At 41.5% G+C, this 26,924-nt stretch overlaps 1 protein-coding gene across 2 annotated transcripts in view; it reads right to left on the minus strand.

Annotated features, from left to right (window-relative positions):
• The window catches only part of bcam (basal cell adhesion molecule (Lutheran blood group)), a 48,094-nt gene that overhangs the window by 5,058 nt on the left and 16,112 nt on the right, over positions 1-26,924 (minus strand). Inside the window, exons 2-14 of one of the 2 annotated variants that reach the window (XM_019267205.2) lie at positions 10,133-10,260; positions 9,684-9,900; positions 7,860-7,933; positions 7,626-7,722; positions 7,320-7,502; positions 6,374-6,495; positions 6,146-6,287; positions 5,522-5,637; positions 3,785-3,926; positions 3,358-3,482; positions 2,415-2,556; positions 1,631-1,654; positions 1,002-1,034 (exon numbers count right to left, since the gene is read on the minus strand). In XM_019267205.2, coding sequence (XP_019122750.1) covers positions 1,002-1,034; positions 1,631-1,654; positions 2,415-2,556; positions 3,358-3,482; positions 3,785-3,926; positions 5,522-5,637; positions 6,146-6,287; positions 6,374-6,495; positions 7,320-7,502; positions 7,626-7,722; positions 7,860-7,933; positions 9,684-9,900; positions 10,133-10,260 — 1,545 coding nt within the window. The remainder of the gene's footprint in view (positions 1-1,001; positions 1,035-1,630; positions 1,655-2,414; positions 2,557-3,357; positions 3,483-3,784; positions 3,927-5,521; positions 5,638-6,145; positions 6,288-6,373; positions 6,496-7,319; positions 7,503-7,625; positions 7,723-7,859; positions 7,934-9,683; positions 9,901-10,132; positions 10,261-26,924) is intronic. The other variant, XM_019267206.2, reaches the window with a different exon arrangement.

Here is a 26,924-nt window from a genome sequence, read left to right on the forward strand (position 1 = left end):
AAGATTTAAGAATACTTGTTTCTGATTGGCTGGCTGGTGTGCATTAAAGGAATAGTTCAACATTTTAGGGAACAGACTTGTTTGCTTCATGCCAAGCGTTACATGAGAAGATCAATACCACTCTTTTGTGAGTTAAATATAAAGCTGGAGCTGGAGTAAACGGTTGCCATGGCAACAGGGGGAAAACAACTCACCTGCCTCTGTCTGCAATTACCAGCACCTATTAAGATCACAAATTAACACGTTATAATTTGTGATCTTAAGAGGTGCTTGTTTTTTTAATGGTTTTACAGGGGTTTATGTGATTGACTATTTTCTTAGCGGGGTCTCAGTGACTTCCTGGAGTTTCCATTAGTTGCCTGGCAACAGCACGGTGATGACAAGACTCCAGGAAATGTCAAACTATTCCTTTAAAGTTGAACCTCGGGCACAAACAGGGAAGCAGTTAACATTTCTAAATCAATGCACGAAGTGTATTTAAATGACGGTAACCATAGTAACAGCGCTTACACTTCTTCGAGGGCTACACTGACCTCAACATGAGCTGAATTTACTGCAGACAAACTTTAAAAAATGATGCAAACACATCTCTCTTATTTATTCAGTGATATAAATATGCTATCGGGGTCGCCTTCCGTTCAGGAGACCTGAAATATTTCCACCAAAATGTTTTTGTTTTCGAACTAGAAAGCAGGTTTGCATGAACTTTTCTTTAAAACCCCAAAAAATGAATAATGATAATAATTCATCAACTAAATGAGCAAATAATCAGCTAATTTATCTAAATTAATTCTAGTTGTGATGGGAGTTCCTCAAAAATTAAGTATAATTTAAGGTCTGTCCTCTCAACTACAGTAATACAAGCACGGATACACAAACACATTTTTCTTGTAAACACAAATACATTAACCTGTGTGTGCACACAAACATCAATACACACACAGTGACTTACAGATCTAGACGAACTCCATACACATGTCAAAAGGGTTAGCAATACAGACCTGACTTAAGCACAGGGTTTCCAGAAAGCAGCACTTTGAGAGAAAGACAGTTTCTCAGTCCCATAGCATAGCAAAGCAACAACCACAAGACAAACACCACTAAGAGCATACACACACAACGCTAAGGTTAAAAGATCGTACACACAGCACCCCGGCGAGTAGAAACGACGAAAAGGAAAAAGCGAGAAACAAGAAGGCAGTCGGAAAGAAGAGGTGACCAAAAAGGAGACACAGTGAAGAAACAAAGAGAAGAAAGGAAAGAATAGAATAGAATAGAATCCTTTATTGTCCCCAAAGGGCCACAAAAAAGTTGTAGTAGCATCCACAAAATATAGGACAGACATCATACAAAGGTGACAAGAGAAGAAGAGTAACAATATACAATATCCACAGTGTTTGGTAGCAAGAGGGCAAATATACAAGATTACAGTACAGCAGAGGGAGTTATGTGTGTGTGTGTAGGTGTGTATGTGTGTAGATATGTGTGTGTGTGTGTAATGGAGGGGCTGGGGCAAGAGGAGATGGGTGTAGGAGAGGTGGGGTGGGATTTCTAAATTACAGGGTCTGTACAACAAAGAGTCCTGAGAGAAGGAGGGAGGAGAGGAGGAGGAGAAGGGAGAAGGCTCTACCTCTGTTGGCTGAGTTGTCAATTGCTGCAAGAGAGGAGAACAAAAAAAAGAGGAAAGGGTTTAGTCTGCAGGTCGTGGTGCTGCTAAAAGAGCAAAAGAAACCTGGATCCAGCTGCACCAGCTATCTGTGCACCTATTATTTATTTATTCTAACTTCTTAGCAACTACTTGCTTCAAACTAGTCATTAAATTAGATTGTACCATTCTTGTCACCTGTAATGTGTAAATTGGTTGCTAGGAAACATCCATAGCGTAGTCAAATGCAAAAACATAACACCCGAAAATGGCAACTATATTGGACTAGGTAATAAACATATTTCTTTAACTTAAATATCATGGAACAATATCTGTGATTCAGAGTAAGCAGTATTCCTGTCGTTTGGACTGAGTGGAAAATATATATGATTATTTAATTATTATTAATTTTTAATTTGAAAGTATAATTCAGAGTCATCTCATCATTATTGAACTCTATTTGTCCACCATATATAAGCTTGGTATACTACCAGTAACACCTGGCAGTTGCTGTACGTAATAACTAGTTTGTGTGGCGATGATGGATAAATCTCCACTTTGATGCCAAGTTTGATCTTACAAAAAAATTCTGATGCAGTTGACTTCTGAAATCAAAGACTGAACAAAATCCAGTTTCATCTTTTTCAGATTTTTAGGCTCTACATCACAACTAAACATCAAAAGACTGCAGTGGTAAAAAAAAAAAAAAAAAGGAAGGAGGAACGTCGATAAAGAAGCTCGGTTATTGCCATCATTTTCTGATACTGACCTCTTTTGAGAGATACCAGGATGGTCTTGTTATCTTTTCCGTGCTCGTTGGACACCATGCAGGTCACACCGTCCTTCATGACCTCAGCTGTGGCTGCTAGGGTCACGGTGCTCACCACCTTGTTATCTTCCACTGACACCGACTGGCAGGAGTGATGGAGCAAGGATGACAAAGAGACAGAACATACATTTTTTACATATTCCCTCATCATTTCTTCCTCATATTTTAAATGTGGAATGATTTTCTGTTAATGTTTTGTACACACTATTTCTTTGTCTTGATATGTATAGTTCCTATCATTTCCCACCCTCTAGTATTGCTCTATTCTACATTTCTTACCATGATTCACATTTATAGATCAAGATATGATCTTAAAAATGATCTGTTGGAAGTTTAACTATCTCTCAGCTTTGATCTTCTACACTTCACTATTTGCTTCTGAAATTATACATTTTTTTTCAGAAGGTTTATGAAAGTTTTATTACATTTTATCATTTTATTTTATGTAATATTTCAATTATGAAGCTGTATTCCCTCTGTAAATTTCTTTAAAGCTGCTTCGTACGCGATTTTCTCTTCAACTACATCAGATCAATATAAAATATTAGAATAAAATATTACTTTGCATAGCTCCGCAAGCTATTTTTTCTTCATCTCTTTTCTATTGCTTTTGAAGGTCGGCATACCAGCCTTTTGAAAAGAAGATCTTATGATGTTATGAAAAATCACTCCTCCAACTTCACATACTGACCTAAATGAAAACACTTATAGCGATAGCTCTGTTCGTTTGATACACCTCTTCACCCCTTTTTTTTCTGATTTAACTTTTTTAATCCTTTCTAGAAACATAGCAGTTACATATATTTACATCTTTATCCCTGTAAATTGCACACTAGGATTGGATAATAGTATATCGTATTTTCTTTTTGTTTTGCATTCATACCTCTTTTCCAGAGGGCTTCCAGGTGAACTGAGGGGCAGGAAAGCCATAGGCCGAGCATTTCAGAGACACCATGTCTCCTTCCTTCCCCACCTCTCCAAGAGTGGGTGGCTCGATCATTGGTTTTCCTGTTAAAGTCAGTAAAAAAGGGGAAGTTTTGTTAAGACAAAACAGCAAAGGCACACACTGTAAATCATTGTAGGCTGGTTCATTTGAATGAAATCCAATGTTGACTTTCTGAGTTTTAGAGTCTTAACTGCATGCTAGGAAGTCTGCTAATATGATGATCATGTTTTATAAACTTAATTTCTTGAGTTGAGTGAACTTTCAGCTGGTCATTCATCTAACAAATCATTTTACAACAAAAAAAACTTCAAGTCAGAGGAACTGAATAAACTTTTATATTTATAGACCTATGTGAGTGTGTTACCTTTGACGGTGAGGTTGACACTGGCCTCGGCTGTCAGTCCTGGCACAGATGGCACAGCTCCAACACACATATACTCTCCAGCTTCAGCATAGGAAACGTTGTTGAGTGTCAGCATGCCATCCTGAGAGTGCACCTTAGAGCCCTGCAGAAACACACATATGGAAATGAACACAAGTGGATTCGCACTATCAGTTCTTTCTTTTCATTCTGTGTGTGTAAATATGAGAGTAGAACAGCATTGTGAATATCTCCTCTGAAGGCATGCAGCTATGCTGGGAAAGCAGAAAAAGAACCTTCACACACACTCATCATGCACAGCGATAACAGATCAAAGTCAGTCGTCCATGATGAACCTGTCTCTTGGAATTCCATTCAACTTCTTCTCATAGGAATCCTTCTTAGGAAGAACAGACACGTTGTCTTACCCAGAAAACCAGCAGTTGGTGAGTTTCTATCACACCCAGGAGACACAACAATAGATACACAGTCTACAACAACAGGCCTGACACTGGAGCAACACTCTGCACATTTCAAGTTTGAGGACAAGACATGAATACCAAATACACCTCTGCTACCTGTAAAGAGCATCTTCAGATAGACTGCATGAGCTAACAAATCACCTCTTCTTTGGTTTGTAGAAAATAAATTTAGAGAATAGATTTTCCCATAGAAAAGAGAGACCAGAAGCAGTGCTTTCCATTGCTATTAACTATTCCCTTTAGCCTGCTACACTAAAAGTATGCAAACTCCAACTTGTTTTACCCTAATCATCCGCTGCTATTCTGGCACATCTACAGACAGCTTTAAAGGTTTTCATTTCCATGAAGTTCTCCTGCTACTGTAAACTAAAATCATGTCTGATATATAGTGAACTTGCATGTCTCCTACACAGGTGAAAGTCGTTTTTTTTCTTTGGTATTCATGATAAATTGCCTCATTAGTAGATGACACACTATCATTCTAAAGATTATTTTTTTTGGCCCTTTCAAGCTCCATTTTGATAGAGACACGGGAGAGCCACAGGTCAGATTCAAACCCTGGGCCTCTGCAGCAAGGACTGAGCCCTCGCCAGCGCCGGTTCTGGCTACATTTGCGCCCTGGGCGAACAACACCCCCAACACCCTCACGGAGACTGCGCCCTGGGCGGTCGCCCACATTGCCCATAGCTAAAACTGGCCCTGGCCCTCGCACATGGGGCGGCCGCTCCACCAACCAAGCCAAACACCGCCCCAGATGACACACTATCATTGTGTACAATATTTATTACTGTTACTTTTTTCTCTTTCACAAACAGCAGTGGCCTTCCAGTTGTTGCAATTGGACACAATGCAGCTTGTGTAGCAGGATCACAACTGTCTTTAAAGGAGGCAGTGCCTCCGATCCAAAAGCTCCAGTGCTGTGTAACAGCTGCATACTAAGTAAGTTACTGTATGTGTTACATTATGGCGTTTTGTCTTATCTAATAAAAACCAAAAGTAGTGTTGCTAAAAAGTATGCATCACAGCTGAACCACAATCGCAAAATGACCAAATATGGAACCCCAGGAAAGACTGAATTCTTGTTCAACATCCAGCCAGAGCTGTTAATATCTTATAATGATAAGTTTGGATTGTAAGGACTGTTATTAAGGAATGTTTTAACAGATGAGGAAAGGAGTACAGCTCTGTATACTTAGAAATGCAACACTTTTCCATGAAAGGAGAAGGGAGGGAAGGTTGAGAAAACGATGGGACACACCTTTTTCCATTGAAGAGTATGCGCGGCAGAGGCCTTGGTCTTACATTGCCAATTCACTTTGTCTCCAAGCATGACAACTTGAGGTTGGGCAGGGGTCACACTCACTGGGTCAATGTCTAACAGAGAGAAGACGGAAAGCAACTGTGAGAAGGGGAGCAAGAAGCAGTTAAAGTTAAAGTGCCACTTACGATAAAAAAAAATCTTCTCATCGCTTAAACAACCATGTAATAAGGCTGTTAAAACAGCTGTACTAAGCAGAATATTTCTTTTCTTCTCTGTGTAAGCTAATTGCACTTACTCTGATGTAAGCCCAATTTTGAAGTCCAAGTTAAGCCTATTCGATGCTATTTCTAGTGTATCTCAACATAATATGTGTGGTAAGATCAAATTAGGGAGTGTAGTTGGGATAATATTAAGGTAACAGATGAACTGTGAAAAACTGAATTGGATTCCATTAAAGCTCATTTCATTCCTACCCTTTTAATTCTATGATTTACGGATGAAACAAACAGCTAACCGCAAAGGCGAAACTGCACAAACAGGAGGTAAATTATGTGCGTTTACTTCATTCTGCAGTTGTGTGTCTCTGTGTGAGAGTGCGTGTCTTGTCTTTAGCTCACTCACAGTTGACATTGAGGGTGATACTTCCTGTCAGGTCAGCATCCAGGTTATCGAAATCTGTGGCCGTGCACGTGTACACACCACTGGCTGTGCGCTTGACAGATTTCAGCATCAGAAGACCACCCTGACCAACGACGGTTTCTCCCTGAAGGTGGAAGGACATGTTGGGATACGATGGGATACATTGACATCTCTCAAACAAACGCATATATACATGAAATGCACACGTACATCTTTAATGAAGTCAAACTCAGGCTGTGGGTTTCCATCAGTCTCGCACTTCATGTTTACAGTGTCGCCCTCTTTCACTGGATCCTTGTTGAGAAGGGAAAAGGTCGCTTTCTCAGAGGGATCTAGACAGACGTGGACAGACATGGAACAGATGAAAATTCCTCCTTTGGATACATTTACACAGTTACAGTGGATATCATCAATCAGAGATGTGCAAAACATTCCAGTATGTTTTACTTCCTCAGTATCCCCCCTTTCCTTGCCTTAACATTCTTCCTTAGCTGATATTAAATTCCACTGTGTTGCATTAACTATAGCGTTTAGCAAGAGGTAAGATAATCTACCAATAAAATGGGACCAGCAACAACAGGGAGAGACTTACAGAAAGTAGATAAATAAACAGATATCTTTTTAAAAATTTAGCCACCACCAAATGTCAGCTCCACTTCTGGTCCAGAGTAAAATATCTCAACAATTGGTGGATTGCCATGAAATATTGTACAGCCATTCATGGTCACCAGAGGATAAATCCTGATTAATTTGGTGATCCCGTGAATTTACTTCTCAACAGGTTGACATATTTGGGCTTTGTATGAAATGCCTTGACAACTATCCAATTACTACAAACCTGAAAAAGTAAGCAGCAAACTAGTCAAGACAAGAAACCGTCCCTTGATTATCAAGCAGTTTAGCTTGTATATTTAGGGATCCTGAAGTCTAATTGCTACAGTTTAATGCTTTACCGTTTCATGCCAAGGAATAGTTAAGAAGATCAACACCTTTCTCATGTCTATCCAGCAAATATAAGTCTACAACCAGCAGCTGGGTAGCTTAGTTAGGCAAGACTGGAAACAGGTGGAAAAAGCTCTGTCCAAACAAAACAAAATTCCCCCACCAGCATCTGTTAAACTCACTAATTAAAATCTTGACCCTCCCCTTCACTCACAGTTGAGGTTAATGGTGATGGTGTTTGACTTATTCTGTTTGATTTGGTCTCCTGGCATGCTGTACTCCACTGTGCACTTGAAAACAGCGTCCTTGTCGGCCTTGGTGGGCTGCATGTACAGGGTGCTCTTGATAGTGTAGAGACCGGAGGCCTCCTTCACAACCGAGGGAATCATGTAGGTCCCTGAAAGAGAGGAGGGAAGGAAGAAACAGATCATGCAGATTATTATCTGCTTTGTGCAGCATATGATATTAGACTTTATTTTTGTTGTTGAAATTCAAACAAACAGACACAGAGGACACGCACTCTCTTTCCTGTCCTTGACCTCAGGTAGGGGCTGGTCATCTTTGAACCAGATAATTCTTGGCTGGGGGTGTCCGTTCTTTGTCACACAGGTACCAATCTGATCAACATGGACAAATACAGGAGGGACAAAAAGAAAGTAGACTGAAAATGTGTATCTTCATTGTTTAGTCAGAAATTGGGAAATATGCACTCACATGCAGTATGCACACACAATTACAGAAACTGCACACACACCTCTGAGCTGGTAAACTGCCCTGCAGTAATGGCCTGACTTGACGGCTTTGTGAGTTCTGGCTTCTCAGGAGCAACTGAGACGGGAAAAGGGAAAGAAAAAAACCATTATTATATCATCATGCGAGGAAAACCTTTAACATCAATACAAGCACACACACACACACACACAACCTCACACACACCACTCCTTCCATATATGCAGTCCAGCCCACATGCCTGCTGACCTTGTTAATTAAGTCAAGCAGTAAATTTCCTGCTTCACATTATTCCACGGTGACCTGGTTCACATGAGCTGATAAGGGTCAAATAACAAAAAACAACACTCTTCCTCTCTCTGGCATACACACAACCACAGGTGTGAATGTTCCCTCTTGCTTCTTTTCTCTGCTCTCGTGTTCACATGCAAGGTCATTTTATCACTGCATGCAGCTGTCGAATTCTTGTGAAAATAAACAGTAGACGGGTATTCCTCCCTCTGTTTCATGGCTCAGTTCTTTCCAGTACTTTTTGTTATATTGCTCCCAAATTTGACCAAGCATTTTTTAGAGCCATTCCTTTTCCACGTACTGCACGGAGCAGTATGAATCAGTAATTTATATGTACAACAAAAACATTCAAAAGCTGGTTTCTTACATTCAGCCGTATAAAGGTTTTTAGCCTTAAAAAGGCATTTAAATGCGTGTTAAGACAGCACAAGACACACAGAGACATACAGGCAGGATTTTTTTTTGCTCATTATATGTATTGTTTACTCTGCTTCAGGCCTCCAGAGAGAGAGAGAGAGAAACCAGGCTATCACTGCTGCAGCTCAAACCTCAGGAGACCTCATAACTCAGCCCTATTAAGTTAAGGCAAGACAAGACACATCATAATTCACGAGTCAATGAGTCAAGTGGTCAAACGCGGACAAAGAATAATCGCTGGTTTGCGAGGCTGTTTTCTTACAACTGAGAGCAGTAAGTGTATCTAAAAAGACCTTGGTCAAATAGCACTGCATTGATGTATTGTAGGACTAGCCCATTCACAATTAATAGCTTATTTTATGAGATTGCTTTAAACTTCAGTGCCTCTGAGTGCATAAATGTTAATGGATAACTTGTAACATCTTTTTAAAATGGAACTAAAGAAAGGGTTGTTTTTTTCTATTCAGGGAAATCTTCCCTCTTTAGTGTGACTGATCAGCCCAATCCAAAATGCAAATGAATCGTATTCATTTCGGTTAGACCACTGAGTGCTAAAAGTATGATTGAGGGAGGGACAAGGACACAGCAGCCAGCATCAGGGGTCAACCCCCAGCGCCTTGGTGATAAATCTTGACCGTTATTAAGGTGAGATATATGAGAGATGACAGGTGTGATTGAACTATTCATCAATTGTGTCAAGAGTGATTAGATTGCGGTTAATTGACCTCTGGGGATCTTATCAAAGAATATTGGTAGAGTCTCTGAAGGCTCTGAAGTCCTACGCATGAAGAGAAAAGAATTTAGTTGAAGTCTGTTCTGTTCTTGACAAATCTAGATAACTGTGACAAATTCTGATACTATATATCTGTATATCTGGAGTTACTTTGCGTATGTGTGAAATAAAATCAGCAAATTGAATTACATGCATTAGGTTGAATTAAGACACTTCTAAATTAAGGTATGCATGAACACACACGGATCTGATTAAAGCCATAAACCTTGTGGCAGTGACAGTAACAAAACAAGACATAAATTCCTTATGTCGTCAACTGATGGGAAAGTGAGGGGAGGGTGGGGGTCTCTTTGAAAAGGTCATGTTAGTGTCATATAAAAAGTCAAAGGGCACAACTGGCCGACTCACAGAAGACTTTGAGCATAGTGGTGTCATCTCCAGCCCCGGCAGAGCCAGCAGTGACCTGGCAGTAGAAGTTAAGCTCATCTGAGGGTTCAACCGAGGAGATGGTCAAGGTGAAGTCCTCTCCAATTTTGACCCGTCCAGTCAGAGGGGTGCCGTCATCGCTTTTTCCCTCGCCACTCTGAGAGCGGAAAGCCACGCGCCTCCTGGTTCCCTGCTCCTCCTGAATGGACGGAGAGGTAGAGAGATACAGAAGAGTGGGGCAGGACATGAGGAGTAATGGAAAAAGGAGGAAAAAAAAGAAATAAGTCAGAGAAAATAAGGGACCTGAAATTGGGTCTGCAAATGCAATTTCTTTCTAACTTTGAGAAGTCAAACTTTCACTGCCAAGAAAATATGTTTCACTGCCAAAAGATATCTGAATAAAAAAAAATATAGAGAGAGAAATTACTTACAATGAACCATTCAACAACAGTGTTGCTGGAAGATGGTGTAACAGTGTATGTGCAGGGAAGTTTGGCAGTCTCTCCTTTTAGCACCTCCACTTTAGGGGTTACCTGCACACTCACAAGTCCACTACAAACTGCAAAGAAAGACAGATAGAGGACTCAGTTGAAATCCTACTACATTGCAAGCTCTAATGACTTATAATAAGATGTGTTGGTCTGAATTACAGTTCTGGATTATGACATGACAGGCTGGTATGCAGAAAGTAAGGCATGATAGATTTGGCGATGTCCAAATACATTAAATGGAAAAGACACAAAGAACTTTAGTACCATATATTGCACCTCATAGAAGGACAGGGGTAATGAGTAGACAATGCAACCAACATGACTGTAAGCTTATTTGGAACATACTAAACATATGGATCAATAGCAAAGAAGTGGACTGTGTTGCAGGATTGTGCATAAGAAGTTTTTATGGATGTTTCGATATGTTTTTGCCGGTGCGAGTTCTCCATTTGATTTAACTGCTGCAAATCCACACAGACTGCAGCAGCTACAAATATCAGTCTTCCCTTAAAGGTGTATCAACTGCAGTAAAAACTGTTAAGGGACCTAGAGGGGAGCTAGAAGGGCCTTGTCACTGTCAGTACACTCCATTCAACAGAGACATTAGGATGCACACAGTGTCCCAGATATCAATGGGAGAGTAGCAGCTAGAGCACAGGATGGACCTAAACTGGTTCCTGTGGGGATAGCGCAACACTATAGCTTTCGAACTCTGTGCACATGTAGCTATGGCGAAACAATATGACAAAGAGATTTCATCACAGATAGGAGGTGCAGGAAAAGAGGGAGGAGAAAGACTGAGAGCTGGAGGAAGAGAAGGAGCTCCATTTCCGCTAATGAAGTCACTGCAGCGCATACAGTGTCATAAATCCTGAACCCAGAAGAATAACTGCAAAGAAGGACATATGGGTGGCATATTTCATGCGTGCACAGTGGTAGGCTTATATGCAACACAGTGTTAGGCAAAAAAATAAAAATTACAGGCTTATGGGTCATGTTTGCTGGAAGATATAGCACCTTGACAGAAATAAACTATAACTAGAACGATCTTTTTAAAGAATAAATAATGGATGCATTGGCGCAAGCAGTAGTAACAGAACAGTAAATAACAACTTAACTATATCCGCAAAATCTTTCTATGCTGCAAACACTCCAAACATTAAGTTAAGAATCATTAAAAAGCCAAGGATCTACACTCAGTTTAATATTCATATTCTGGACATACAGTATGTGTTACTAATGAACAACCCAGCCCCATACTCTGTGTGGTAACATAAATTATGTCATCAATTTCTGGACTACAAAATCTACATTTAAATAATTTATCTGTTGTGAGAATCTGCCAAGAGTGGGGAGGATGGACTTCTGGGAATCATAGTTGTTTGACAAGCTAGTTATAATAACAGGGCAGAGAAATGCAGACAGGGAAGATGAAAGAGTGTTTGCACAAAAAAAATGTCTAAAGAGAGATGAGAGGAGCTCAGGGATGACCGCCTTGTTATCACTCTGCTGCGAGGAGGAAAGAAGAGAGCGAAGGATGGAAAGGAAAAAAAGGAAGGCAGAGAGTACATATAGAGGAGATAATGGGGAGAGCTGTCAAATGCACACTTTTCGCTCGGTGTTGTGTAGGTCTGTTTTTGAGACACATTCCACCAGGGTCGGATGCTGTGATTCACAATGACCCAAGGAGGTCAGGGGTCAGTCAAGTGTTGACACTTGATGAAAAGATCTTATGTCTGACACCACTGTTGTGTTCTTTCACTTCCTCGTGATTTACTTTTTCACTTCCCTCGCCTCTATTTTTATCCTGCCTCTCTTTTTCCTTATGTTCTTCTTTCCCCCCCGCCCCATATCCAGTATCCCCCTCTCTATTAGCTCAGTGGCTCTCAAGTGTAACAACATTAGTTTTACAAACCGAGTCTCGTGTTTCAAGTTTGTGAGAGGGATGTAGCCCAAAAGAAAATCCTCCTCTGTTTCCGCGCCAACACAAACAGCAAACCCAGACGAGCAAATGTACAAGAATGTTGAAGTGCTGTGTAAGCCAGGATTCAGAATTTAAGTGGTGCATGGGAAAAATACCAACTCACTCACATTCTACATTAAATCAAGTTTCTCACTGGCACATGCGGAACCCTAAATCGTATTGATTAATCTCCAGTTGATACAGCCTAATATGAATATTGGATCATGTTTTAATGAAGTATTAGAGGAAACCAATTATCCAGTCAAAAGGGGAAGGCTTAGCTGTTGCCAGTTCCTTTTCATACTTTCAAATAAATCACTGAATCTTCAGCGTTAGAGCGACATTCTGTTAATCCGCTCATAGCGAAAAGAATCAGCGATGTGCATCACGCAGTGTTTTGGGGAAGATTGGCGGTTGTTCAACCTTCTTGTTAACAGACATCACAATTTGTGAACTTCTAGTAATTTACTACACTCCACTTAAATGAAAGATTTCCCTCAAATAGCAAGATTTTTGCTAAAAAAGTCTGTCATTTAGTCCTCTGCTTTGGTACAGATTGAAATTTCTCAACGACTATTTTTGATGTTTTTCCATGACATTCTGTACAAAGATTCATTGTTCCCAGAGGACGGAGGTTATTGACTTTGATAATCCCCTGATTTCCTTCATTACCATTAAGGTTGACAGTTTAATTTTTTAGTGAAACGTCTCTCCAGATTGGATTGCCACAAACATTTAGACATTTAGCACAGATATCCATGTTCCTTAATGGACAAAACTTTTGATCTCACGCCATCAAAAGGTCAAAAATGTATTTCATTTATTTTTAACTATTTTTACTTCGGTTCAAACTTTTACCATTAGCCTCAGCTGTACTGCAAGTTGGTGGACAAACATGCAAGTTAGCATTTACACTGTGAAACTATGGCATGTGCTGCGTGCACATTTCTTTTTCTTTTTTTTTCTTTTTTTTTTTTGCTGTGCAAGTCACACAACAGGTGTCACATTCATTTCCTGTGGAAATATAGTGACCACTGTTCACTCTACTACTATCACCACAGATACCATGTGACTGACTCAGGAGCCATCAACATGACCTTGAGGTTGCATGGGTGTGGCGGTTGTTCAACCTTCTTGTTAACAGACATCACAATTTGTGAACTTCTAGTAATTTACTACACTCCACTTAAATGAAAGATTTGCCTCAAATAGCAAGATTTTTTTTTCTTTTTAGCTATGCTAAAAAGTCTGTCATTTGGTCCTCTGCTTTGGTACAGATTGAAATTTCTCAACGACTATTACAGGATGTTTTTCTATGACATTCTGTACAAACATTCACTGTTCCCAGAGGACGGAGGTTATTGACTTTGATCCCCTGATTTTCCTTCAGTACCATTAAGGTTGACAGTTTAATTTTTTAGTGAAACGTCTCTCCAGATTGGATTGCCACAAACATTTAGACATTTAGCACAGATATCCATGTTCCTTATTAGACAAAACTTTTGATCTCACGCCATCAAAAGGTAAAAAATGTATTTCATTTATTTTTAACAATTTTTTACTTCGGTTCAAACTTTTCCCATTAGCCTCAGCTGTACTGCATGTTGGTGGACAAACATGCAAGTTAGCATTTACACTGTGAAACTATGGCATGTGCTGCGTGCACATTTCTTTTTCTTTTTTTCTTTTTTTTTTTGGTGTCACATTCATTTCCTGTGGAAATATAGTGACCACTGTTCACTCTACTACTATCACCACAGATACCATGTGACTGACTCAGGAGCCATCAACATGAGCTTGAGGCTGCATGGGTGTGGCGGTTGTTCAACCTTCTTGTTAACAGACATCACAATTTGTGAACTTCTAGTAATTTACTACACTCCACTTAAATGAAAGATTTGCCTCAAATAGCAAGATTTTTTTTCTTTTTAGCTATGCTAAAAAGTCTGTCATTTGGTCCTCTGCTTTGGTACAGATTGAAATTTCTCAACGACTTTTCTATGACATTCTGTACAAACATTCATTGTTCCAAGAGGACGGAGGTTATTGACTTTGCTAATCCCCTGATTTTCCTTCAGTACCATTAAGGTTGACAGTTTAATTTTTTAGTGAAACGTCTCTCCAGATTGGATTGCCACAAACATTTAGCACAGATATCCATGTTCCTTAATGGACAAAACTTTTGATCTCACGGTCAAAAATGTATTTCATTTATTTTTAACTTTTTATACTTCAGTTCAAACTTTTACCATTAGCCTCAGCTATACTGCATGTTGGTGGACAAACATGCAAGTTAGCATTTACACTGTGAAACTATGACATGTGCTGCGTGCACATTTCTTTTTCTTTGCTGTGCAAGTCACACAACAGGAGTCACATTCATTTCCTGTGGAAATATAGTGACAGCTGTGTTATTATGTGTCACACATTTTTATGTGTCTGCCACAAATTTGTCAGACATAATGGAATATAATTAAAATGGCTGAATCCTCACTTTTGGAGCAGCTACAAGCCCTAATTTTGTCTTTTGTGAGATAGTAATAGTCACCTATTATTAGACAGCCAGAAGACAGTCTGGGTGAAAGTGTTTTTCTCCATTTATCACTTCTGACACGCGCTTGTTTTTCTCTTTTAACTGGAGTATGGTGAGTAGCTGGGCTGCTGCATGCGTGTAAACAGAGCTATTGAGACAATTAAAGCAATGAAGTGTGCCATCTGCACCACATCTTTCTCTCTTTCCCAACCTTGTCCTCTCCCCATCCCCATCCTGATTTCATTGTCGGTTTCCCTTTCAACCTTTTCTTCTCTTTCAAACACATCTTTTAGTGTCATTCACCATATGTTTTGGTCCAGAGTAATCAGTCATACCGCTACTCTGTGTTTTACACACGAGGCAGCTGGGCAGACAGAGTCTGACAATTAAAGCATAATTAGGGAGTCCTCTGTCCAATCTGAGATTAGACCAATGTGTGTGTGTGTTGGTGTACTTAGAGACACAGGCTGTTGGCTGTCACTATACAAGTGTGTGTGTGTGTGTGTGTGTGTGTGTGAGAGAGAGAAAGAGAGTGGTTGGGGCTGTCGGAGGGGGAGAGCAGCTTCATGGGGGTCTCGTTAGCTGACGCAGGCCAGATAATCGGATTTAGCCAAAGAGAGGGAAAGTGTGTGTGAGGTGGAGTGTGATGGGGTGCGTGACCGGGTAGTAAGACAGATGGGAGCGAGACGGTCAGACTGTACAGTGACCTTGACGCACACACAAACACACACACACTCTTACATATCTATAATGCATGTGATATTTATGAGCAACCGAAGCACCCCAAAAAGCTTGAGTTAAGTACAGGGTGTGTGGAAACAACAAAGATCCAAGTCTGCAGTCAAAGCATTGTGGCAGAGTGGAGGAGACCCAGAGACTCAGTCCCACAACTACTGAAAAGTTAATGTGAAACCATCTTTAATACTCGCTCCATGTCTCTGTCTTCCACTCTCTTCTTCCTCCTTCACCCTCTTCTCCTTTCAACACACACCGACATACACAAGCGGGCACCCGTCATTATGAAAAGAAGCAGCTGGATGCTCTCTTTTTCTTCTGCCCTGTTTTTTTCTCTCTTTGCCGCCCCCCTCCCCTCACCTACTGTTGTATTCTGGACATCAAACCAGTTGAGTCTTTCTCTCCCCGGCTGTCCTCTTTTCATCCTTCATTCTCAAAGAGCATTCTTTAATAACAAGCGCACAAACCCGCTCGTGTGTCTCCTCTGCGCATGGGCGTGCGGTGAAGGAAAAAGAGAATGCGAGATAGCAGAAGAAAGGCACAAAGAATGCAAGAAAGAGAGGAAGAGAAAGGGAGGGTGAGGCCACCGTGAATCATTTTTCATTCACAGTACCTGCTCGTCTTCCTACTAACCCAAACACCGCTCTGCTGAGCAGCCATGGATGCTCTGAGTAACTCAGCTTTATTTAAGCCTACTGTATACACCTGGATGATGGTGCTACGGGTGCAAGTGAAGTGTTTAAGATTACATGCAGGATGTGTCACAGAGATAGACCATGAAGATCTGCACCAACTGTGGCGGCGAGGTGTGTGCAGAAGACTTGATTTATGAGGCGAGTGTAAAGCTGAAGAGGACAAGAGGAGTGCAACACTGTACCCGATGGATGAGGAGTGTCAGGAGGTGTGTGTGTGTGTGTGTGTACCTGCGTGCATGTGTTTGTGTGTATATGTGTGTGTGTGATCCAAAACATCCTTGGCCTCTAACAGGATTAGTGTGTCTGAATGTTGGCAAAGCAGACAAGCGTCCCACTGCAGCAGAAGACACAGACTCAATGTCACGAGGACTACAGTCATTGAATAACTTCCGCATTTTCACTTTCCACTGATCAGCACCTCTTTCAATATGTTTGGAATTATTTCTCAACCTCTTCATAATCGCCTTCTGTGTTTTAATCAACATTGCTGACACAGATGTGGCTGTAGTTTGCATGATCTCCTCGGTCTGTGTGGGTTCACTACTACCATCACCACAGATACCATGTGACTGACTCAGGAGCCATCAACATGAGCTCGAGGCTGTGTGTGTGTGTGTGTGTGTGTGTGTGTGTGAGTTCAGTTGTGGCAGCGGGGTGTAGCAGGTTGCCCTCAGCTCTCTCGCACAGATAATGGCCTGTTAATGTTGCAGGTTGGATCTGACTCAAATCTCTTGTTTACGGGCTTTTCGTAATTCGCTCAGCGCTCACATTAGTCTGCCTGAGCTGCCCTGATGGGCACAGTTTGCACTCTTCAGGAAATTCACTTTGCTCAGTGAGTTTCATTTTAGCGGACAAACTTGTTCCATCTCAACAATTTATCCAACAGGGCCAGCTGTAAGGAGTAAAAATATGAACAAAAAGAGGCCTTTCTTGCAAGAAGGTAGCGTTTGCTAATGTGTTAAAACTGCATGTTGTTGCCATTTGAATAACACAGTTGTGGTTGGACACAACTGGTGGTTGCCGAGACATAAAAAGAATGCAAGTTACGTCTTTGCAATTCTGTCCAGCAGGAGTGAAATTTCAGTCATTTACTTGCTGTTCCCTCTCATAGTTTAAATAGCTGACAGTTTGAGATTAATGGATAAGTGGAGTGTACATATAGATATATATGTGCACTGTATACTGTACACTGTATATACATAGTATGATATATGTGTGTGTGTGTGTGTGTGTGTGTGTGTGTGTGTGTGTGTGTGTGTGTGTGTGTGGGTGTGTGTGTGTGTGTGTGTTGTGTGTGTGTGTGTGTGTGTGTGTGTGTGTGTGTGTGTGTGTGTGTGTGTGTGTAGGTGTGTGTGTGTGTGTGTGTGTGTGGTAGGGGGCAGGCTGGGTCAGACTGCCAGTGTCGGGGTGGGTCCATGTAAGGCCTGCAGTCCGTCAACGCCTGACTGATGAGACAAGAACAGGTGCAGTGCAGAAACAGCAGCTGCAGCAAAACACACACACACACACACACTCACACTCAGTAACCAACAATGAATGCCACATACAGAGAGCGAGGGAAAGAGTGAGAAAGTCACAGTGAGACACAGATGATAGACGTGCAGAGAGAGGAAGTTTCCCAACTGGCATACAGACCCCAGCAGTTTGTAGAAGTAAAACTTTTAGCAACCAAGGAGACAAAAAAAATCAACATATAGTGAAACCAAACATAAAAAGATACAGTAGACGGTCATTGTCTGTCACCTTGGATACTTTTAATGACAACTGTATCCACACACACAGTGCTGTGGATGGCAGAATTAAGAGCAACAATGTCTCTCGGTGTCCTGCTAAGAGTTGACCTTTGAAAGGGAAGCACTGATGTGTATCTAATGCTAATTAGAAGGAGATACACAAACTAAGGAGAGGACAGCAAAGTGTATGGAGAGAAGTACAATGCAAGGACAGAAGGATTATATATATATATATATATATATATATATATACACACACACAAAGTAAATCCATAAGGTACAGTTTTTTTTTTCACCTTGCAGCTGATTTCCATATATCCTTTAACACTGAAAAGAGGCCACATCCTGTGGCAAACACCATGAACAAAAGACCCCCACCACATTATGCGTCACTGCAAACAGATTGTGGTCTGTAATATCCTGTTGCACTCAAACAGTCATCCTCTTACAGTACATGCCCACATATCCTCTACAGTACATGCCCACATATTAATACTTTAGCTATGAATATCTCTGAATGAAAAATATTCGGAATAATGCAAATTGTGATTGGTATCACAATGCACTGATTGAGCACAGAAAATGATTTAGTAATGAATTTATTCTTCACACAAACGCTCAAACCACTGTGAATAATCACATTGGATTTCTGGTTAGACGTGGGCTGTTTGTGCATGCACAGTGACTGCTATCTGCTCTTTGTATGCTCCTTTTGTGTTTGCTACTGTGTTTTGATTCTGCTTAAGATGTTCCAAGAGAAGGGAAATTTCCCTCAGCGGGACTAATAAAGTACATCAAATGCCTTGAAACTAGAGTCATGAGAGATCCTTGACGAGCTGTTCCCAAGACAAATCCCTATGTGTTTGTTTTATTTTCCTAATAAAGTGACTATAATTCTGATTTAAAAGGAATCAGTCTGTTATTGCATCTTTCAAACAACTCCTAATGAACAAACAGTCAGACAGCCACGGTTTGACTGTTATGTACTTCACAAGAATCCCCTGAAAAACTCTTTTTCTTTTTTCTTTTTGCTCAATAACACACAGATAGCAGTGCTCTACTAAAGTACCAATTATAGCAATCAGAGAATCAGCCTCAGTCTTGTAAATCTCATCTGACCGTTCACAAGCCAGTCAAAAGCTTTCTGAAGTCATATTGGAGGTCTGCTGCGCTTCAAAGATGATATCTGGGGCCTCTAATTGGAGTCAAACACAGTTATATATATTTGGTGCTTCAATTTCATTGCTTGGTGAAACACGGCACCCCTGTTTTGTTTTTTTTTATAGATCGCTTGTGTTTTATGAGGGCTATGTGTGATATCTGTATGCGCTGGGAACAGGCGGGGAGAGCTCTTGATTAAAGGTGAGATAGACCGATTCCGGATGTTCAGATGCCACATGCTAAGCCCTTGCACCGCAATTACAGGATATGAAGGGGACTGTCTGTCTTCCTGTCTGAACTTGTACTGATGTACCACCTGAGTAGAAGTAAAATTCACACCTGGGACCCAGCGGCAACACACACACACACACACACACACACACAGACATTCAGGTTGGTTGCAGAGGTCATCTGAGTCTAACAGGGGAGACTGTCTTTTATCACTTTGTTTATTTATTGGCAACAAAATCACCGGCTTTGTGTGGCTGTCTGCTAGATGGAAGAGGGGAGTTAGGGCAAAGGAGAGATTATGAGGGGAAAACAAATTTTATTGTTTGTCAGGCAAGGGCGTTGTAAGCTTTTATTGTTCTGTTCTCATTCTCTGTCTGTTCTCAGATCTTTTGTATTTGGACCATTTGTCTCTTCTGTCAGATTGTAGTTTTATGAATATTATCTCGTATAAAACTACAGTCTCTTCTGTCAGACTGAATGAATCTTATATTAACCTCCTTGTTTGAAATCTGTTTGATGCGTAAAGCATGCTCTGAATAACATTTTTTTTAAAAACACACATAACTTCATTTGGATTCAGAAGGTGGACTAAAACAAGTAAGGAGAGATAGAGGACGGCGTCAGAGGGTGGAAACAAGGACACGGATTTTTAGAAGAGGTCTGATTGTTCCCGGGGACTTGGCGTTGACGTAATGCAGCTGAGTCAAACATAAGGCTTTTAGCAATTAGCCTGGGTACGCATCCGTCTTCCTCACTGCCATAAACCCAACAATATTAGCATCTCTGCATTCTACTCAATGCAATAAAACGCAGAGCCCAATCCATCGCAAAGTTCAGTGACTCGGCAAATTAGGTCTGCCAGCCAAACAGCGGGTGTGTGGATTTCTTTGTGTATAAGAGTGTCTGCTGCATTGAGAGTGGAGGGCAGAGAGGTAACATCACAGTGTGTGCAGTTGTGGCAGATAAATCACCAGCTTTACTGGTGTGTGTGTTATGTTATCTCACGGCAGTTTAGGGGCTCTTGACAAACAGTGTGAAGTGGGCTACAAGGTCGGCCCCTCACACACTCTTTTGTCTATCGGGAGATTCCCCCTTGCTGGTCCTGTTGTCCGGGCAACGGGGTGAGAAGTCAACCCCATTCAAACAGGAGAGTTTAGAGCTGTGTGGCCAATGAGTGTAGTTGTGCGGTTACTGGGGTAGGAGGGGCTGTGTTTGTCCTTTGCGAACATGAGCCAGTGAGTCAGGAGAAGAAAATGACGACAGGGATGGATGGTAGGAACAAGGAGAAGAAAAACAAAAAAGGGAAAACGGAGACAGAGTGCATGAGCGGAATATGAATTAGTGGAGCTGACATTGCAGCCTTCCGGCCCGCTTTTGCAGAAAGTGATGGTTGAAAAAATTAAACAAAGGCAAGATGTCTTGTAAAAAGATTATAAATAGAGCTATGGATACATGAGTCTTGTGCATTTCAGTGCTGTGTAAGTGTTTCTGCAAAAGCAGCTTTGATATATAGTCTCACTGATAAACCAAAGGATTGTCTGAGTGTCCTTCCCCATTAGAGTTAACTGAATAAAATTAAAATCATCCCTCACATAGAATGTCTGGGCCATTTATAAAGCTAATATCTTTTTAGCTGGCACAATCTGATGCCATTTTTACGTGACTCCATTAACAGTGAGTTAGCACAACAATAGCCGGTGTCGTGCTCCTATTAGAATTAGTTTGGGGTCTTAATACAGTGAAGGTAACAAAGCAAAGCAAGGCTGCAGCAGTGAATGGCATGCAAAATCGGATAAAAAATATCAAGAGGAATTTCATTACTTTTCAAATCAAAGGGCACAAAACAGAGAGGGTCCACCAATTACCGAACTATGTCTCCTCCTGGCTGCCTTTCATTTTCAGAGGGAACTCAATTTGGTAAAATAGAGAAAGGAGAGTGAGTGTGTATGTCTGTGTATATGTCTGTGTGCCTGTGTGTGTGTGTGTGTGTGTGTGTGTGTGTGTGTGTGTCTGTGAATGTCCTGATCAACTGAAAGAGAACCCAATCAGTAGATGTCACTTAAGGGGCAGAGATGAGAAAAGGTGTTAATATTTAATGTTTTGGGGGCCCCTGAATCTAGGTCTCCTTTTCCTCCTCTCCCTCTTTTCGTTCTATCCCTTTTGCCTCAGGCACTCCAATTAACCCACCCTGTCCTTTTCTTCTTCCCTCTCTCTCAGTCTTTCTCGCTATTCCCTCCTTCCTTGAAACACAGCCCCCGGCAGAAAATAAGATCTAGAAACAGGAGGAGGGACGAGACAGGAATGGAGGGATAGGCAGACGACTGAGATCGCATTAAGCAGTGCGGTGCAAAGTTTGAATGAGAAAAAAAAGTTGAGAAGGCTAGAGGATCTCGAAGGAGAGAACAAGGAGATACAGGAGGACACTGATGCAAGTGCAGCCATGAGCATCAAACCAGAGAGAGAAAGTACTGTCGATGCAGGAGTTAAAATTGGAGCAGTAGGAGAAGGAGAAAGATGAAGTGAGGGAAGGAGAGGGTCCCCGGTGTGTCTTTTCAATTCCCCTCAGCCTCTACCCATTTATCAAGGTAAATGACTTGCTTTAATGGGCCACAATGATATGCAATGTTTGGCAGAGGCAATCTGCTTGCATATGTTGACTCTAATGTTGCTGGCCTCCATAATGGGGTATTGTAATAAGGTGCATTCAGTGATGAGGGGCATTATGAATTCCTTTTAGGACCCCATAAGAGCAGGGGCAGCCCTGAAAAAATGATGGATGGATGATAAGTGATTGACAATACTGGTAGGACAAACAGGCATATTATAGACATGTTCATGTAAATGACTGACTTGATTTTGACAAAAAGGGGAGTGGTGGACTGTTCCTTCCACTTCCGGTGATTATTCAAATTGAATGACTCTCAAGAGACTGATAGAGACCAGGAATGGTTAAAACTGAAGCAGCAAAGCCTAAGGTGTGTTGATTTAAGCTCCAAAAACACTGGAGTCTATATTTTCTAAAATGCAAAGTCTAGCATCTTTTGCTAGACTCTTCCTGCCCAAGTTTTTCAAACTTTAGCAAAGAGTTGACTTTTCTGTGTATAACTGATGGAAATTTCTCTCTAAATCCACTAATTGGTTCAGTTCAGGTCCTGACGTGAAACATGTTTACATATTTCAGATGTTAATGAAGGACGGCAGCATTTACAGGTATGGTGACATGCTGGTGACTTGACGTTTGCACTCGACAATGTATTTTAAGGTCATAAAATAACCTTATGATATACAACTGACATTAAATCGCTGAAGATTTATATGTCATTCAGTAATTTTCAGTAAGTTTGGTTCCTGATTTAAAAAATAAATTCCTTACTGTTTATCACTTTTCAGTGTGTAAATGGTTAACATTAGTACAAAGATAGTCAAGGGAGGACGTCCACGGGGTTCACTGTTTTACGCTTGTTTTTTTTTTTTTAAATCAAAATCATTTGGCTCCAGGTAGTTTAGTGGCAACAAAGTAGTGAAGGAAAGGGTCACCTCTGTTACGTCAATGGATATAATTTTACAGAGGTGATTTAGCACCAGAGTACCTGAGTTAACTTGACTCGAGGAAATATGAAATAACTCGATTTAGTCCAAATTTAGTCTGCACTCCTCTCTGTCCTCTCTTTTGCTGCTGTTTGTTACTGTAATGGTTTTATGCTTTGAAAATGAAAACCTATTGACACCTCTGTCATTTGTAGTCAAGACAGACTGTCAGAGGGAGGAGAGAGAGAGAGAGGGGGTGAGGGGAGAAAGGCTCACCCAGAGTATAAATAAGGGGAAAGACATTAAGACTGGAGCTAATCTCGCTAAAAGGGTTAGGACAAAGTGCTGCCGTCTCTGCCGTCTCTCTCGTTTCCCCTCTCCCTCTATCCTCGAATCAATTCATCCTGCAAGTCATTTCCTAGCATACTGTACGGATAAATACTCAGTGTAGGGTAGCTCTTATGCCCATTTACTGTAAAAAAACAACACACTGTAGTAGTGTGTATATTTCAGTGCTTTGTGTATGTGTGTGTCGTTCAGAATACAATAGCTGGCAGTGTGTTTGATTAAGATAAACAAAACAGACCCAGACACTTTTGTTCCAGAGGGGAAATAAGATTCGAGATAAGTTGTAAGGTGAGGAAAAGGTGAAAGTGGGCCAACATGTCTCTCTGCGGGTCTCAAATATCTCCTGTTGACCCTACTAACAAAACACACACACACAAACACACACACACAGCAAAGGCTGAAACAGGCTGTCCTGCCAACCCGTGTGTATTTTAATACCGATGAGTGTCTGAATGAATGTCTCAAGTTCTATTTACAGTAGCCTATTTACAGTATGAGCACTGTTTCACAAACATCCACAAAGTGAAACACATGCACAAACACACCTGCCTGCCCTTCATATCTCAACAGCTCCATTCCTAAATGCACATTGTACTTGAAAATGAAAACCACAAAACTACGAGTTTGCCTGATTCAAACATAAAAAAAGGTGCTCATAGATGTCACCAGGTGATGGGGATCTTTTATGAAAGACCGGAAAATGTTGGCGTGAATGCTCATCTTCATTCTTAGTCTGCTTGAATGTTGGCGTGAATGCTCATCTTCATTCTTAGTCTGCTTGGCGTGACTTTTCCACCTCCGCCTTTATGTGATGCGTTAATTAAAATGGTGACACTGCTCTTGCTTGTGTATGTTCCACTATCTTTCTCCTGATTTCTCTCTCTCTCTCGTCTCTCAGTCTCTCTCTGCAGGAGTGCTGAGTAGCACTCTGCCCATCTCATTTAGAAACAGCCCTCCCTTCACTTCTAATGAGCCTTCATTTTGGCAGAAGAGGGGAAAAAGCCAGAGAACCATTTCCACTACTTCAGCTGACAGCAGTTCCCTCTAGAAGCCCTCTTCTAATACCCACATGGGACTGTACAAGAGGGCTGGAATAGGGAGAAAATGGTGGAACAAATGGATATCCACTCTCCCTATTAGCCTCCATTATCCGCAAGCATCATTTCATAACTAGCGACTAACAAGGCTTCTGTGTATGTGCCCATGCCCCTGTTGTATGCCTTGGCTGAGCTAGGGTACACAAATCGGGTGTGGACAGCTCAGAAACCAGAGAGAATTGCCCTTCTTTGTGGCCAGGCTGAAATACGAGAGCGCTTGTTGAATAAAGGGGGTCTTATATGGGGGCGAGGGTGCTCCTTAGGGGGGCCAGTCAGTCGGGCGTGACAAGCCGGTACCGCTGTAATGAGATAACAGGCCACTGGAGTACGCTTTGATTTGTTCCTCCTTTCTTTCCTTTCTTTATATCCCTTATCCCTCTGCTGTGTTCTTATCCATCCATTGCTCCATTTTTTTTTTTTTTTAAAAAAGCAGGCCATCATGCTCAGCTGGCTGGTAAAGCCTGTGTGCGAGGGATAGATAGAGGGAAAGAGAGGTAGGGGTAAACATATTGGTGGTGAGATAGGGCAAAGGAGAGAGAAAAGGGCACAAGAGTGTGGAAATGAAAGCTGGAAAAGAACACGGGTCTTTGTATGCGTGTGTTCCTGAAAACACAAGTTCATGTTAACAAGAGCTTGAAAATCTTGGAATCAAGCAATTCCACGGTGGGAGGAAAAAAGGTACACTTAAGAGAGGGAGTTTCAGGAGACATGGTGTATACAGTATGGGTCACTGCCTCCAGACAGGCTGGATACAGCCTACCTCCACCTCCACTCCTCCGCTGTCACAAAATTACCCTTGCACCTGCCCTCTGGCCCTCTACCCCTCCCTTTCTTTCCCTCCCCCTAACCCCTCCTGTCTTGGACAAACAGTCTTATACAGTGTTGACAGTGGAAACACTCAGAGTGAGGTTGAGAGATACGGGAAACCCCGGCTAGAAGGTGAACTCATTCATTGTGTGCTTGGAATAGATGACTTTTAGCCCAACAACAAAAGCCTCACTTTCCATAACCTGTGCTAATTCACTGCCACCACTGACCTCCACATGTCAGCTAAACCGCAAGATTCAAACTTATCATCTTCACCTCTCCATACTCCACCAATGATTCATTCAGTAAAATATATATATATATAACTATATATTTACACCCCGTTTCCCTCTTAAATCAGAGTTTTCTTATCAGATTTGGGTTGATTTATAGTTGTGAAAACGTGGCGGCCAAAGCCATGATTTTCATCTGAACGACATGAGCTGTCTGCCTGCCTGTGCTATCAACACTTGCTGTCCCAAAACAGCGTATAAGCTGGAGATTTAGAACGGTCTGTCTAGCCCTAAATCTGTAGTCTCCTGCATGGCATACCTCACACACAGCAGACTGTTACACACACACACACACACACACACACACATAGAAAAACACTCTCACTACCTTTTGATGCCGCACCTCCCACCCCCAGTTCCTACCACTCTCCCCCCCACTTTCTGTCTTTTTGCCTATTATGGCGGATTAACTTATAATGCTTGGATGAACTTCAGTAAGTGGGGGGTACAAAGTCACACATCAATACACACACAATCGCTTGCTGGCTGGCAGGCTGGCAGGCAGATACGGTCACAAGCCTACTGGCACAGACACATGGAGCCTTCTGGAGTACAGCGAGACACATGCAGGACACACACATACATACACATACACACACACAAACACGCGTTTAAATACAGGAACCAGACTACCATGCTGAAACACTGTGAAAGGTGCAGAATCCAAACCAAAGCTCCTATTAATCCCCCCTGATCCCTCCGAGATAGAATAATTCAGAGTTAATTACTATTCTCCTGCATTCCTCCCTTTCTTCGTCTTGATTTTTAAATCCACTAAACTCCCTCTTTCCCTCCATCAGGCACCATCTACTGTAGATCCTTCTTTGTCTCCTTTTCCACATTTATATTTGTTCCCCCCCCACACTGCTCCACTTGTGCTTTGGCAGACTCTTCCACACTATGTCTTGACAGAGTAAAATGAGAGGCAAATATGGTTATGAGCCCCTCTCTTCGCCTCTTTCAATTTTTCTCTTCCTAACACACACACGCGTGCACACACACATACACAACAACAACATACAGGTCTTGGCAGCTGACACAGAGTCTGGCATTGAGGTTGTGTCTTTCTGGTTGGAGTTTGGAACCACAGTGAGTTTAATTAGAGTGGAGAGAGACCACATGGCTGGCTGAGTGGCTGGTGTAAGACTGGCTGAGAGGCTGGTTACTGGAGAGACCCATTAAGAACCACAATGTAAGATGCTCGCTGTAAGGTAGAATACGCAGAAAAATACACAATGCTAGATGCATAATCTATTTAGAGATCCAGATACAGTAGCTACACACTCATTTGTATGCAGACAGCTTCCTCAAATATCTTTCTGTCTCGAACTGATGCCACCAGTGTTCTCATGCAGGCAACTCATTATAAAAAGATAAAATGCCATTGTGATATACGGTTAAAAGCACCCTACATCATTCCCCATGTCACACAGCATTATCTTTTGTCTCATGGTATTTCGTTGTATATGAGGTGCATATATCATATGGGAGGGAAAGAAAAGGAGAACGCATTCCTACGACATAGTTTCTATTTTCTGCACCAACACTTCAAGACAGGCCAGCAGATAAGCTGCAGACGAAGAGATAGTGAGGAGCTAACTATTGCCC

Source organism: Larimichthys crocea, chromosome XIII, assembly GCF_000972845.2.
Source record: "Larimichthys crocea isolate SSNF chromosome XIII, L_crocea_2.0, whole genome shotgun sequence".
Classification (NCBI taxonomy): Eukaryota; Metazoa; Chordata; class Actinopteri; family Sciaenidae; genus Larimichthys; species Larimichthys crocea.